This window comes from Pseudoliparis swirei, chromosome 7 (genome assembly GCF_029220125.1).
Source record: "Pseudoliparis swirei isolate HS2019 ecotype Mariana Trench chromosome 7, NWPU_hadal_v1, whole genome shotgun sequence".
Lineage (NCBI taxonomy): Eukaryota > Metazoa > Chordata > Actinopteri > Perciformes > Liparidae > Pseudoliparis > Pseudoliparis swirei.
In genome coordinates, this window is record NC_079394.1 from 10,464,671 (window position 1) to 10,477,003 (window position 12,333).

At 43.7% G+C, this 12,333-nt stretch overlaps 2 protein-coding genes across 2 annotated transcripts; both read right to left on the reverse strand.

The window, feature by feature from the left end:
- Nucleotides 1-700: 700 nt before the first annotated feature.
- LOC130197432 (uncharacterized protein C22orf15) lies at nucleotides 701-3,108 on the reverse strand. Its single transcript, XM_056420129.1, has 5 exons — nucleotides 1,752-3,108; nucleotides 1,507-1,593; nucleotides 1,180-1,302; nucleotides 872-946; nucleotides 701-804 (listed from the first exon to the last, which is right to left on the reverse strand). The coding sequence occupies exons 1-5, from the start codon at nucleotides 1,774-1,776 to the stop codon at nucleotides 701-703; spliced, it is 414 nt and encodes a 137-aa protein (XP_056276104.1). The 5' UTR covers nucleotides 1,777-3,108.
- Nucleotides 3,109-4,003: 895 nt separating this feature from the next.
- Nucleotides 4,004-11,946, reverse strand: adora2aa (adenosine A2a receptor a). The gene is made up of 3 exons (XM_056419175.1): nucleotides 11,543-11,946; nucleotides 7,155-7,774; nucleotides 4,004-5,844 (listed from the first exon to the last, which is right to left on the reverse strand). The coding sequence occupies exons 2-3, from the start codon at nucleotides 7,490-7,492 to the stop codon at nucleotides 4,881-4,883; spliced, it is 1,302 nt and encodes a 433-aa protein (XP_056275150.1). The 5' UTR covers nucleotides 7,493-7,774; nucleotides 11,543-11,946; the 3' UTR covers nucleotides 4,004-4,880.
- Nucleotides 11,947-12,333: the final 387 nt, after the last annotated feature.

The window sequence follows — 12,333 nt, forward strand, 5'->3', positions numbered from 1 at the left end:
AAGATAGAAGCTAAAGCTACAGACCACAGAGTCAAAGATAAAGATAGAAGCTAAAGCTACAGACCACAGAGTCAAAGATAAAGATAGAAGCTAAAGCTACAGACCACAGAGTCAAAGATAAAGATAGAAGCTAGAGCTACAGACCAGTGACCACAGAGTAAAAGATAAAGATAGAAGCTAAAGCTACAAACCACAGAGTCAAAGATAAAGATAGAAGCTAGAGCTACAGACCACAGAGTAAAAGATAAAGATAGAAGCTATCTAGATCCTCATCTCTGTGTTAGTTTTGGGTAAATCTGAAGCAGAACTGTCATCTTCATGGCATAGTTGCTCTACTTGGTCAATATCTGGATACACATGATTCTGATATTAAACTTGATGTCTAAAGTAAGTCTAATGTGTTATTTCTTACAGAAACAACATTTTCTGTCAGAGAAAATGAGACATGAAATGATGTTGCTTTTTTCACTCACTTTTTTATTGAAGCCGATGTCAACAATCTTCTAATAATACAACATGATTACAACTTAAGTGGCCAAAACTAGACATAGACAACCTACATTTAAAAATATAGAACAGAGATTGTTTGCATGGTTATAATTCAGATAGCCTGCTCATGGGTAAATATGTCATAGTGTCTAAAGAAATCAGACTTCGATGTCTTGACGATGACAGAAACTATTGAAGATGTGGTTTCTTGTTATTTGCAGAGACGTTTTTTGCTCCTGGTCTGGCCTGGTTTTTTCCTTCCTCTCGTCTTTCGGTCTCGCTCCTTGTCGGTGTTCGACAGTTTCCTCAGCAGCTCTACAACACAACATTTGTATTGTAATGGCGAACACAGCAGCGTGAGGCAGCTGCTGCTCTCTGTTACCTGTTAACTCGGGATAACTCTGGCTGAAGTTGTTTAGGAGAGACACATATTTATGACCTCCAGTGTCATCGTCTCCTGAAAGGAAGTAAAGTCATGAACTTTAATGTGTAATAAATCAGCTTGAGATGGTTATAGTATTGAGGAGGGGGGGAATGCCGCACTTTTACATTCACTTAGGATTGTTATATGATAGTTACTATGTCAGTCAAAAACATGTTACCTCTGAGACTATAATTTTTTTTAAAGCACCATCATTTCTTGTTTCCTTATATTAGACATCTAAACATGGAGACAAGCTATGGACTCACGGCAGACGCGTAGCAGGACGTAGTATTGCCTCTCTGCTAGCACGCTGCTGGCCAGAGCCACACTGTGCTGCTTCCCCTGCAGGTCCATCACTCTGCCGCTGCTGTCCATCAGCTCCACACTCTCTGCAGGGCGTCAACATGGTTAAGATGTGGTCAGACACTCTGACTCCATAGGGTTGGTGCTTTAAGTGCATGATGTTGGCTTTGCACTATAATGATCTCAATAGCGAGATCACATTAATTTGAATGGTGAGCAACACTCATGGATGATTTCAGCCGAGCTTCCACTGCGAGTCCCAAACACTCACAGTGAGAGCTGCTAAGTACCTTTGAAGTCCAGGCCGCACCTCTCCTTTAGATGATGGATAAAGTTTATAAGCTTACAGTTGAGATTGAACATTTCCATCCTGCTGTCTGTGAGGGGAAAACAACTATTAAATAACGTATGTATTCGGCACATTAACGTAACTATTATTTCATAATGCTGGTTTATTCTTCTTGTTCTTAGGCAGAATGTTTTCCTACTTGAAAAGCAGCGAGAATATTATAATATATCCAGGAACTTTACGAACCTCCGAGCAGGATAGTGACGAACATGTTCTGGTCCTGAAGTTGGACTCCGCTCCTTCTGCCACCACCAGTAGCACCTGCTTCTTCCACCGAGCCCGGGAGCAACACGTTTGGACCGGGCCCGAAATGCAGCAATGGAGGCCGTTAAATCAGTATTGTGGTCTCCACTTTGTGACAAAGACTCAGCTCAGAAGGGAGACACACACACACACACACACCTCTCTTTTCTTCTCCACCTCTTCTTCTTTCAAAGCAGAAGCCTTTTAAATGAGGCAGACAAGGGACTGCCGTATCCATGGCATCTCTGCACACAGACAGACTGGCACTCTGGACTTTATAGCGACAACTTGTTGGACAGTGAAGTCGAGACTGACAACAAAAAAATAGGCTTCATTTTTTCCCCCGCTACAGATTGAAACTAATAAATTAAATAGCCAGACACAACACGGTGTCTACCTACTGACTGTAAAACCCATGGTGGTGAGTTTTAATCCAGTTTTAATCTTAGTTCAGAAATAACTAACGAGGGACAACAATAATCACTATTAAATCCCCCCAAAACAGAGGAGAAGGAGGAGGAGGAGGATAGTGAGAGGCTGATGATGATTCCCGACAGCTGATTGGTCGAAATGTCATATTTTGTATGCGATCAGTTTGTGCACATTTAAAAAAAATATAAATACTGCTGACAGTCAGAAGTTGGTTGAGATGAGTTTCTCCACAAGAAGCATCGTTTTAAATGTGTGTGGTTTTTTTCCACAGAGCTTAAATAACTATGAAATAAATGACTGATCGTTTAAATGAATCCAGTGACAAATGTGCCAGGCAGTCTCACTAAAACTCTTAATTTATATAGAAAAACTACCAGTAATGCAACAGTGACCATGTGGAAAATGTCGCAACACCTCAATCAGCGCTTTGTTTGAAAGCCTGCAGACCACTACGTCACTGTCGTGGTCCACAACTTGTTTCCAGGGTGACGATGTGTCTCGTTTACAGCAAACTGTTCATTGGCCGCTAAACACTCCACTGTGTTCACCAGCTTGTTGCTAACTTTGTCTGTTTGCTGCCGGGCAACTCGTGTTCACTGGATTTATCCAAGATGTTTGCTGAAACCAGCTAAAAGTATGTAAACAGTAAAAGTTCCATTATCAGCCGTTTAGCTTGACGTTAAAAGACAAACATACACCTCTGAGAAATGCTGCTTCCCTCTGCTTCCTTTAGGTCAAACAAATAAGTGTATCCATTAGACCCGGCTGGGTCTGATGCCATGGCCCTACGGATGCTCCGCCCATTCCTCCTCTCTATCTCCATCTGCCTGATGGATCATGGAGGTCTGGATCGTGGTCCATGACTACGACCAACTCTTCATACACTCTGTCATACTCATTGAATGTGTTGTTACTCTGGAATTGATTCCTTCTGGTCACATGACATCTATTGAAAATAAAGAACTCTAAAGATAGTTTGACTACTTGATTAACCATTTCCCAGAATAAGCAAACCAGTTGTCTGACTCAGTTATATAGACTACTAGATCTGATATGAAACATGACCCTGTCTGGTGGGAAGCCTGGAGCTGCTCTACTGGAGGAGGACTGGGCCATGGTGGCCATCGCTGAATGCAAATAGCATCGCAAACATTTGAAAATTAAATGTGTTTTATTTAAAGTTACTGTGGAGAACTTTAAACTGGTTAAGAAACAGTCTCAGTGTAAAACTATGACCTACATACACCAATAAAATCATGCAGGGTCACCAGAAACTCCCTCAGCTGACATTCTAGCAGGGCCTCCAGGAGTGAGCAGACTACTTTGGAAACACCAGATCCGGCTTCTCTTTCACCGGCCGTCAGAAGGAGGAGCAGCACCTCCTCCTGCAGCCAGGAGCAGAGCATCTGGGATACCGACACCACGCTGCTGGAGACCCGGATCGTATTGCTGGATGGGAGGCAGGCAAGGGAGAACCAGAACCAGGACCAGTGGAGCAGACCGTCAGACCCTGATCCAGTCAAAAGAACCCTGGTGCTCGTAAAAGCCACACAGGAACCACCAAAATCAACACAATGAAAGTTCCTTTCAGGAGCTTTAAAGACAGGACTGAGTCTGCTCGTGATCACGCAGGAAGCAACCGGTGCTCTGGAGGGAGGGCGCATTCATCAGGACGATTAAAACCAGAACTGCTTCCACAAGTTCTAATATATTGACTTTTACAATCCCCCGGTCATTATTTCCCAGACAGTCATCAAAACACAGACGTTAACATGAATATAATTTAAACAAGTCACATTGACACACCGAGCAAACAAAAAACACAAGGTCACATGGCAGCATCGCATCACTGGAGCTTTTACACATGTGAAACATTACATCGCTCAGATGAACCAATCTGCCACCGGGGGAAGTACTGTTGCTGTTGGTCGATGTTATGCAGCTGGATCACAATGTGAGAAGAGGGGAAAAGCCGAATGTGAAACATTTAAAACCTTCTACAAATGAGCGTGAACCTCTGTAAGCAGACGGGTGACACTGTGCAGGTCCTCAGGGTGGACTGCATCTTAATATGGTGCACATGAGGGGGCAAGACTGCATAAGACATAATCCTCTGCCCATGGTGATGTGTTGTAGGATGAAATCCATCAGAGTGCGTGTTTATCCACACTTCCCATCCCTGAACAATTAAAAAATGTACCAACAATGTGTTAAAAAGTCTTCGTCCTCAGCCAAATACCAGAAATGGCAGGATGCTATTTACAGGCATACTTCAACCTGCTGGTAAACAAGTAGATTCAAGGGAGTGGAGGTCAATCCTGCATCTTCTTTTCCATCTCGGCAGCTGGATGAGACATTAACTCTCCGTAAGCATTTCGTAACCTTGTTTGTTGAGTTGAATGCGAAGCCATCGGTGAAGTGTGAAGTGCCTGAACAAATAAAGAAGTGTCGGTCGAGGTGTCACGAGTGGTGATGTGAGGCTACACAACCTCTTTGGGTCACTAGCAGTGCTCTTGGACTTTTAGTCTGGTTTAAATTAACACATCCCTGTGTTTAAATAGTGTTTCTCATGGCGAGGAGATTTCCATCATCTTCGTGACATTATCCGCTCACAGTGTTCCTTCTCCATCAGTGAACGAGTCACAACACCTTTGCCAGCTCGCTAAAGCAGCTCTTTCTGCTCAACACCGAGGAAACCCGGCCGGAGCCGAGGTTCTGTTTGTCCTTATCCTCCAGGACTTCGGGTCCAGCGCAGTCCAGCTGCTGCTGCTGCTGCTGCTGCCCTCTGGGGATTTGAGTCCGTCTGAGTGGACAAGGGCCTATTCTAGGACAGTGGGAGATGATGACCGACAGAGGGGGGCGGGACACTTCCACCACGCCGCCCTCTACAGGCGACATGTGAGTCAGGCAGCGGTAGGAGCGGAAGCTGCCGCTGTGTTCGGTGAAGAGGTCAAAGCTCAGGCTGTTGGTCGTAAACCTGCTGGAGCCGCGAGTGCTGCTGCCGCTCCCCAGCAGCTCCTGCTTGCCCAGGATGTGGCGCCAGATGATCTTGCGAAAGGTTTGTCGGAACTCCCGGATGCGGTAGGCGTAGATGAAGGGGTTGATCACGGAGTTGGCGTGGGACAGGATAATGGCCACGTACATGATCCAGGCGGGAGGCCGCTCACACTGAGGACAGTAGAGGGTGAAGCAGTTGATGATGTGTAGCGGCAGCCAGCAGACGGCAAACAGCCCGACGATGATGGCCAGAGACTTGGCGACTTGGACCTCCTTCTGCAGCGTGGAGCGGGAATTCTCGCCATGGACCGCTTTCACCTCCATCAGTTTGAGCTGGCGGCGAGCAGCCATGAAGATGCACAGGTAGATGGCCAACATCAGCAGCAGGGGGATGAGCACACAGGCAAAGAAGTTGAAGTAGACCATATACTCCATGACCACCACCTCCTCAAACAGGCACCTCATCAGGCCGGCCGGGCAGGTGATGTTGGGGCTCGTGGACCGCTCGTGCCAGCCCATCATGGGGGTCAGGCCGATGACGATGGATAAAACCCAGCAGATGGCGATGATGCTTTGAGCCCGCTGATCCGTCACCAAGCCGATGTACCTGGAGAGGGAGGACGAGACAAAACGTCAGGCATCGGCTCAAAACGGCAAACTGTATTTAATAATCTTTTGCAAACAGTGTGTGAAGTTCCCCTCGTTTTATAATTTAATCCGCTTATTGCTCCTTTTGAAGCACTTCCCCTCCCGGAACTGGAAGAGAGAGGATAAACAAACACGGTCCTCCAGGACTCCTTGTAGGAAGAGTCTATTTAGAGGACGCCTGTGTGGGAGAGCAGCTGAGACGTTTTCCTTGTTTCTAGCACATTCTGGAAATGTTAAAGTGCAAAGGTTAAGCGCCCCCCCCCCCCCATCAGGGAGGCAAAAAACAATACGGATAATGCTGGTGTATCTTTCAGCTGGAGGGGCAACAGGAAGGCCGATCTCCATTTTGACACTGAGGGTGTTTTTATTATGATGAGTCACAGCGTGACACTGATCCCCGGTCAGCGTGTCAACGTCTGGAGACGTTCTGGCCTTAGATCATTTCAACGCTAAATCCTCGCCGCCGTCTGAAAATACGCTGAAATAATAATAAACTGAGATTACACGGGGGGCTACCGGGGGGTCCCACAGTCTGTAGAAGCAATTCAAGATTCACAATTCATTTGACCGCTCCGGGGGGACGTGGCCTCGTGGGAGACGCCATTTCTGGACGCACTTATTCAGCCAAGAGTTCCTGTTTCAAATGTCACGTCCTGACTGAGAGATGTACAATATCCACCGCCTGAGAAGACCAAACAGATTAGACCGAAAATAAAGAAGACAGCACGAGATGGCACGTCTCAAATGCCTTCTTTCTTTTTGATTAAGAACATTACCTCTTGTACTTTGGCTGTTTTTTAAAATATTCTTACAGTTCTGATACCACTTTTCATAAGGCATCATTTCTTTACTTTTTATAAGTTAATATTCCACTCACAAATGCTTGATAAATAACTTAATAAGGAAACTATTCAGGGCTCCTTTTTAACTTCTGGGTTTCCGGATTGTGAATAATTCATTTTGTTGTTTTGCAATTATGAATGTTTTCATAAACCATTAATACATCTTCTTCATTTCCTTCCCTCTAGTTTGCAGCAGTTAAGAGTTAATTGGTCATTAATAATGAACAAATTGTTTGAATTTCAGACAAGGGAATTATGTGTCTTTTTTTAAAACCTGGAAACCGAATAGGGGTTCTTATTAACATCTTAAAACAATATAATATCATGTACTAACCATTACCAAAGCCACTACTTAAGAAGTATCAACCCCTTATTTTAAAGGCGAACATTTCTCTGTGTGTCCTCTGTCAGACCCCGGGTCACTGACCTCAGCGGTATCTTGATTGCAATGTAGCGGTCGATGGCGATGGCCAGCAGGCTGAAGATGGAGCTCTGAGTGAGAACCAGCACGAAGCAGGCGATGAAGAGGCAGCCGTAGAAGTTGGAGCAGAAGCCGGTGCTGATGACGATGGAGAAGGGAATGGCCAGGACGCCGACGGCGATGTCGGCCACCGCCAGCGACACCACGAAGAAGTTGGTGATGCTCTGCAGGTTGCTGTTGAGGCACACGGCCCAGCAGACCAGCACATTGCCCAGCACGGAGAACACGGCAATCAGCAGCTCCACCACGATGTAGCAGGAGGTGGCGACGGGGTCTTTCAGCATGGTGAGATGAAGGGCGAGGTCACTGATGATGAGGAGGGAGGGAACCTCGCCTCAACGACCATCGCTGCGGCCCGGCAGCTACCCCGAGCTCGGCCGACAAGGTCGGTGCTTCACACCTGTTCGGGGAGACGCTTCTGGTTTGTTAAACTTCGGATGGAGCCATCATGTCTCGTGACTCCCCACGCAGCCTCTGATGTCCTCTTCCCTCAGCCTCGATTTCCCACAGACCCCCCGAGGGGCGGAGAGGATGCAGACGGCGCACATCAATGGAACCAAAAGTCGCTGAAAAAGGAGCAGAAGGGGAAAAGAGGAAATGATTTGACAGTAAAGGAAGTGAATTTCAACAGACACACGTTAGTATCAGATCTGTTTGACTAAAATAGAATCGACATTTCATCATTTGTAGCATTTCATCATCATTTCATCATCTGAGACTTATTTTCAAGGCATTTTCCCAGAATGCACTACAAACAAGCTTTTAACCCAAACACCTTCACAAAGGCGTTAACACTCCAACAAGGAAATCAACCATTTAAATACATGTTGCAGGTAGAATACAGGCCAGCTTATTATTTTTGAAGGGGACTTTTTATACTTTTTTGAGATTATAAAATAATTGAATGAATGAGTTTATCTATTTCGATCAGCAAAATATATAACAACCAGTAATTTAAAAAAAGAAGAAAGATAAATGTGGCTGACCGAAAGGGTTCAGGCTGAAGCTATCTAGCTTATAAGTGCCCTAACCTATGATTGCTTAAAAAACTTGTTCCAAAGAACCTTATATATATATATATATATTATATATATATAAAACAAAAACAAAACAAACAAACTAGAAATTCAAGCATGTGTCCCCATAAACCGTTACTTCTTATGCTTTATACCGTCAAGTCTATAATTCCACCGATGCAATTAGGCCTTTGCGAATTACTTGTTCTTTTAAAGATTGTGAATGTGTTGATAAACCCACGAGAGTTTGCCAAAGCGCTCATGTCAGTGTTGGGCTCTGTGGGGGTGCTGATCTGGGAACAGCCCCTCTTGAACCCGGCAGTGGAAGAGCGGTGTGTGAAGACTTCCTGAGAATCAGACGTACGTGAACCGGAGAGAGGACATCCTGTCCTGATCTTCCGGAGCATCAACAGCGACGGCTGAGATGGGGCTCATGTTGCAGAAAGGTGATGCTGGAGATGTCACGCATCCAACCAACCAATTAGGATTGGGCAACACTTGAATCAGAAAATGCTGAGAGATGTTTTATTTAGTTTGGCAACCCTGGAAGTTAAATCGAATCCAACCACACCCCAAAAAAGTCCTGATGAAGCAGGTCAGCTGAATCTATAAGTGTAAATAATAAATAATTATATATGATGGTTTTTCCAAACTTTGGGTTCGATTATTGCTTATTTTAGATAAATGTTTTAAACAAAGTGTCCAGTGCCGCTATAATACAATAAATCAGATGTTTACATGTGATGGGAAAGTTTTTCTCAGGTGTACAGAGGGTTTTAAGATGTACTCAGTCTTATGCTAATTTAGGTCTTCGGGGCATTTCTTCTGAGAAATATGAGCCATATGATCTATTCTCCATTTGCGGATCACAAGTCTGATATCTGTGTGCCTTTGTCCATAAAAGGCTTAACAAACACAAACCTGCTGTTCTTGTGGAGCCGAGGTCCCTGGAGGGATTGTTTCTGGAGGTTACGTTGAGGTTTGGGGAGATAACAGCTGTGTGGAGCACAGAGGTCTTTGAGTCAGGGTTTTCCTTTTGGGTCAGACGGGATGTTTTTATCAATACCAAAGACTTTGTAATTTAAAAGTTGATAGTTATCAGTAGTTTTTTTCTTGTTCGTCCTATTTGACTTACAAATAGAGTTGTTGTTGGTCTCCTTCCTCCTCGCCTTTCCCATGGCATTCAGTCGTCTTGATGTCGGTGTTATATTGCAGCGTATCATAACGTCTCATTCGTTGGTCCAAAACTAAAATCCCAGAGGACAGGGATGAAAATAATGAATCTCTGAAAGATGCGGCAGTGACTCTCACCGATACAAGCGATTCCTAACAACTGTCATGAGGTTTAATTATTTATAATTATTGTCAAACAAGGGACAGTGAGGTATTTCTTTAGGATCTTTAGCACATGAATTTTGCTCAGAAATTATTCAAATGAAAAATTATCTTTCTATCCAGATTGAAATGTTTTCTCCAATTGGAAAGTGAATTAAAGATGGGCATTTACTCAATTAGGCCCAAACCCTCCCACAGCATCACCAAGAAAACAACCCCCCTCCCCCACCCAGCCCCACCTCCTCCTCGTCCTGCTACGCAGTGGAAGCACCGGAGGCACAAACATCAACCGACTCAGCTTCCTGGTAACAACCTCTGGACGCTCAGTGGTAACATGGCTGCTGACAGAGTGAGCAGGACGGCTGACCGTTAGTTAATCAGTCTCTGATAATCACATTTTAAAGAGTAGCTAACGATAAGTTAATTGAGAAACAAGTGAGAAATGAATTAGTAACGACTTGATAGCATACATGAAATTGATGATTCCATTAATGATTCAATTAATGATTCATTAAATACTTCCCTCATGGAGGACTGTACAGTAGATAGCTATGTGTTACTAGAGAACAGATTTGGGGAACTTATTAAAGGTACTAAATTCTAAATTCAGAGCATTAATGTAGAATCAAACACGCGATGTCACCAATTGGTTTGTGGACGAGTTTTTAAGCTTTAAATTCGTGATTTTGTCCGTCTGCCTCTTGATTTTTATGCAACCAGAAACGACTCGTGAACTGAACACTAAATAAAACATTTTTAGGCAACCAAAGTATTCCAATTAACTTTCATGACCTTATAATGCACTACGAAAGGGTTTAAAGCTATGACTCTAAAACACACAACGTGGTAGCGACCTGTCGCTCACAAGGTAGCCACACCCTAAAACCATACTCTGCTTTATCACTTATTTTACTCTAAATGGGACCATAATTTACTAATAAATCAAGCGACAAGTCATTTTCTCCGACACTTCAATACCATCAAACTTCTTTTTGCAACCAGAGGTGTCTCCCCCTATGGGCCGTGAGAAAGAATGCGGGTTTAAGGCGCTCCTGCCTTGCTTCACCTTTCTGACCTGCAGGTTGCCATTGTTGTAAATCCAGCTCCCCCCGCGCTTTATTTACATATTGTTGTTTATTGTTTATTTATTGGATCCCCATTAGCTGACGCCTTAGCGACCGCTAATCTTCCTGGGGTCCACAGAAAGGACAAAATACAATACATACAAAACATATCGTGAAACCAACAGTTAAAAATAGTACAACAAAGTAAAAAATAGTGCAGTCAGATGCACAGTACAGTTGAAGGATAAGATATATGTTATGCAATTCAACTTAATTCATACAAAGAAAAAGAAAAAGAAAATCAGATGACTAAAAAGCAATAGAATACGTCAAGTGGTGAATGTTCTTAGGTGCGCCTTTAATTGTTTTTTGAATGACAAATTATTACTCATGTGAGTTAAACGAGGAGGTAGTAAGTTCCAAGCGGTAATTGCACGATAGATAACAGTACGTTTGTTTACATAGCCGGAGCTTTTATTATACGCAGTGTGAACCTGCCCGGCTCATGCAGCGGTTACAGGTGGAGTGGGCGTGGTTATCAGGGGCCCAACGCCAAACCTTTGGCCCAGGACCCACAACAGCTTGATCCATTATGGGACAACGGGCAAGTGCCTACAGGAATGCAGTGGGGCCACTCACGGCAATGAATTTACTTCAGTTTAGTTCCTGCTTGCTTTTGTTTTCCCAGGTGGGGAAACCAAACACTGACGTCGCTTTTAATTCAACTAGTTTACGTTGGTCTGCATGCTTTCTATATGCGCAACATGTTATTCTGCCCTACATGTTTGAGAAAAAGTCAGTTTCACAAGTTAGGATCTGATGCATGAACCCTTGACAAAACTTCATGCCATGTATAATCAATCAAGTGTTGGAAGATTATTATGCAGAATTAAACTTTTTGTCAATTAAAATGACTCACCTTCTTTGTTTGGGATGCCCACCGTGCAGACAGAGGATTTCCAGCAATGATAAGAGGTGATAAAAAACAACTCGCCTTAAAAATATAAATAAATACCGTCTTCACTTCCCCACTGAGAGACACATTAGAAACATGAATGATGTCAATGAACGGCCGTGCTAGTTAAGTCCAGAAAATGAAGATCGTGAAGGTCTCTGCTCGCATTGGAAGAAATAACCCAGCTTATTCAGCGAATGATGCAGACCGATGAACCTCTCTCACTCACTCCTCCCTCATAAACCATATTCAGCTTGATATGAGCCTGTGCTTCCTCTCCGGGGGCGGATCACTTAAAAGCCTGTTGTGTATTCAGAGGAGTCGGTTGATGACACACATTAAAACTACTTGGTGCGTCTGTGTTGAAGCCTGAGACACGAGTTACCCCGTTTATCATTGATTTATGCTTTTAGTGCAATATCCCTGACCAATTACTGATCATTTGACTTCACTGTTTGAGAATTATGGGGGATGAGGGACAATTGCAAAAACAATGACATTTCCCTCACAATTCAGACTACTTGTAATACACTGGTCATCTCTTGTGCACCCTTAATACCTATTTTATACATTAACTATGTTTATTCATTTATGTTAACCCCATTTAAATGTAATTCTACATTGTAAATGAGTGAAACATGTTCATTTTCTAACACAAACTATATCAACAGACATCAAGGTGTTTATTCAGCCTTTTTGAGAGTATCTTGGCTGTTACTCGCAGGCATCTAAATCTTTACAAATCGAAAAAGTAA

What these genes read in the sequence shown, in the direction of transcription:
- LOC130197432 (XM_056420129.1), bottom strand. Translation starts at nt 1,776, where the DNA reads ATGTTCGTCACTATCCTGCTCGGAG. An exon ending in CGTCACTATCCTGCTCGGAG is followed by an intron (nt 1,594 to 1,751) that starts GTTCGTAAAGTT and finishes TTCCCCTCACAG; the next exon opens with ACAGCAGGATGGAAATGTTC. An exon ending in CGTCCTGCTACGCGTCTGCC is followed by an intron (nt 947 to 1,179) that starts GTGAGTCCATAG and finishes ACTTCCTTTCAG; the next exon opens with GAGACGATGACACTGGAGGT.
- adora2aa (XM_056419175.1), bottom strand. Translation starts at nt 7,492, where the DNA reads ATGCTGAAAGACCCCGTCGCCACCTCCTGCTACATCGTGGTGGAGCTG. An exon ending in GCAATCAAGATACCGCTGAG is followed by an intron (nt 5,845 to 7,154) that starts GTCAGTGACCCG and finishes CTCCCTCTCCAG; the next exon opens with GTACATCGGCTTGGTGACGG.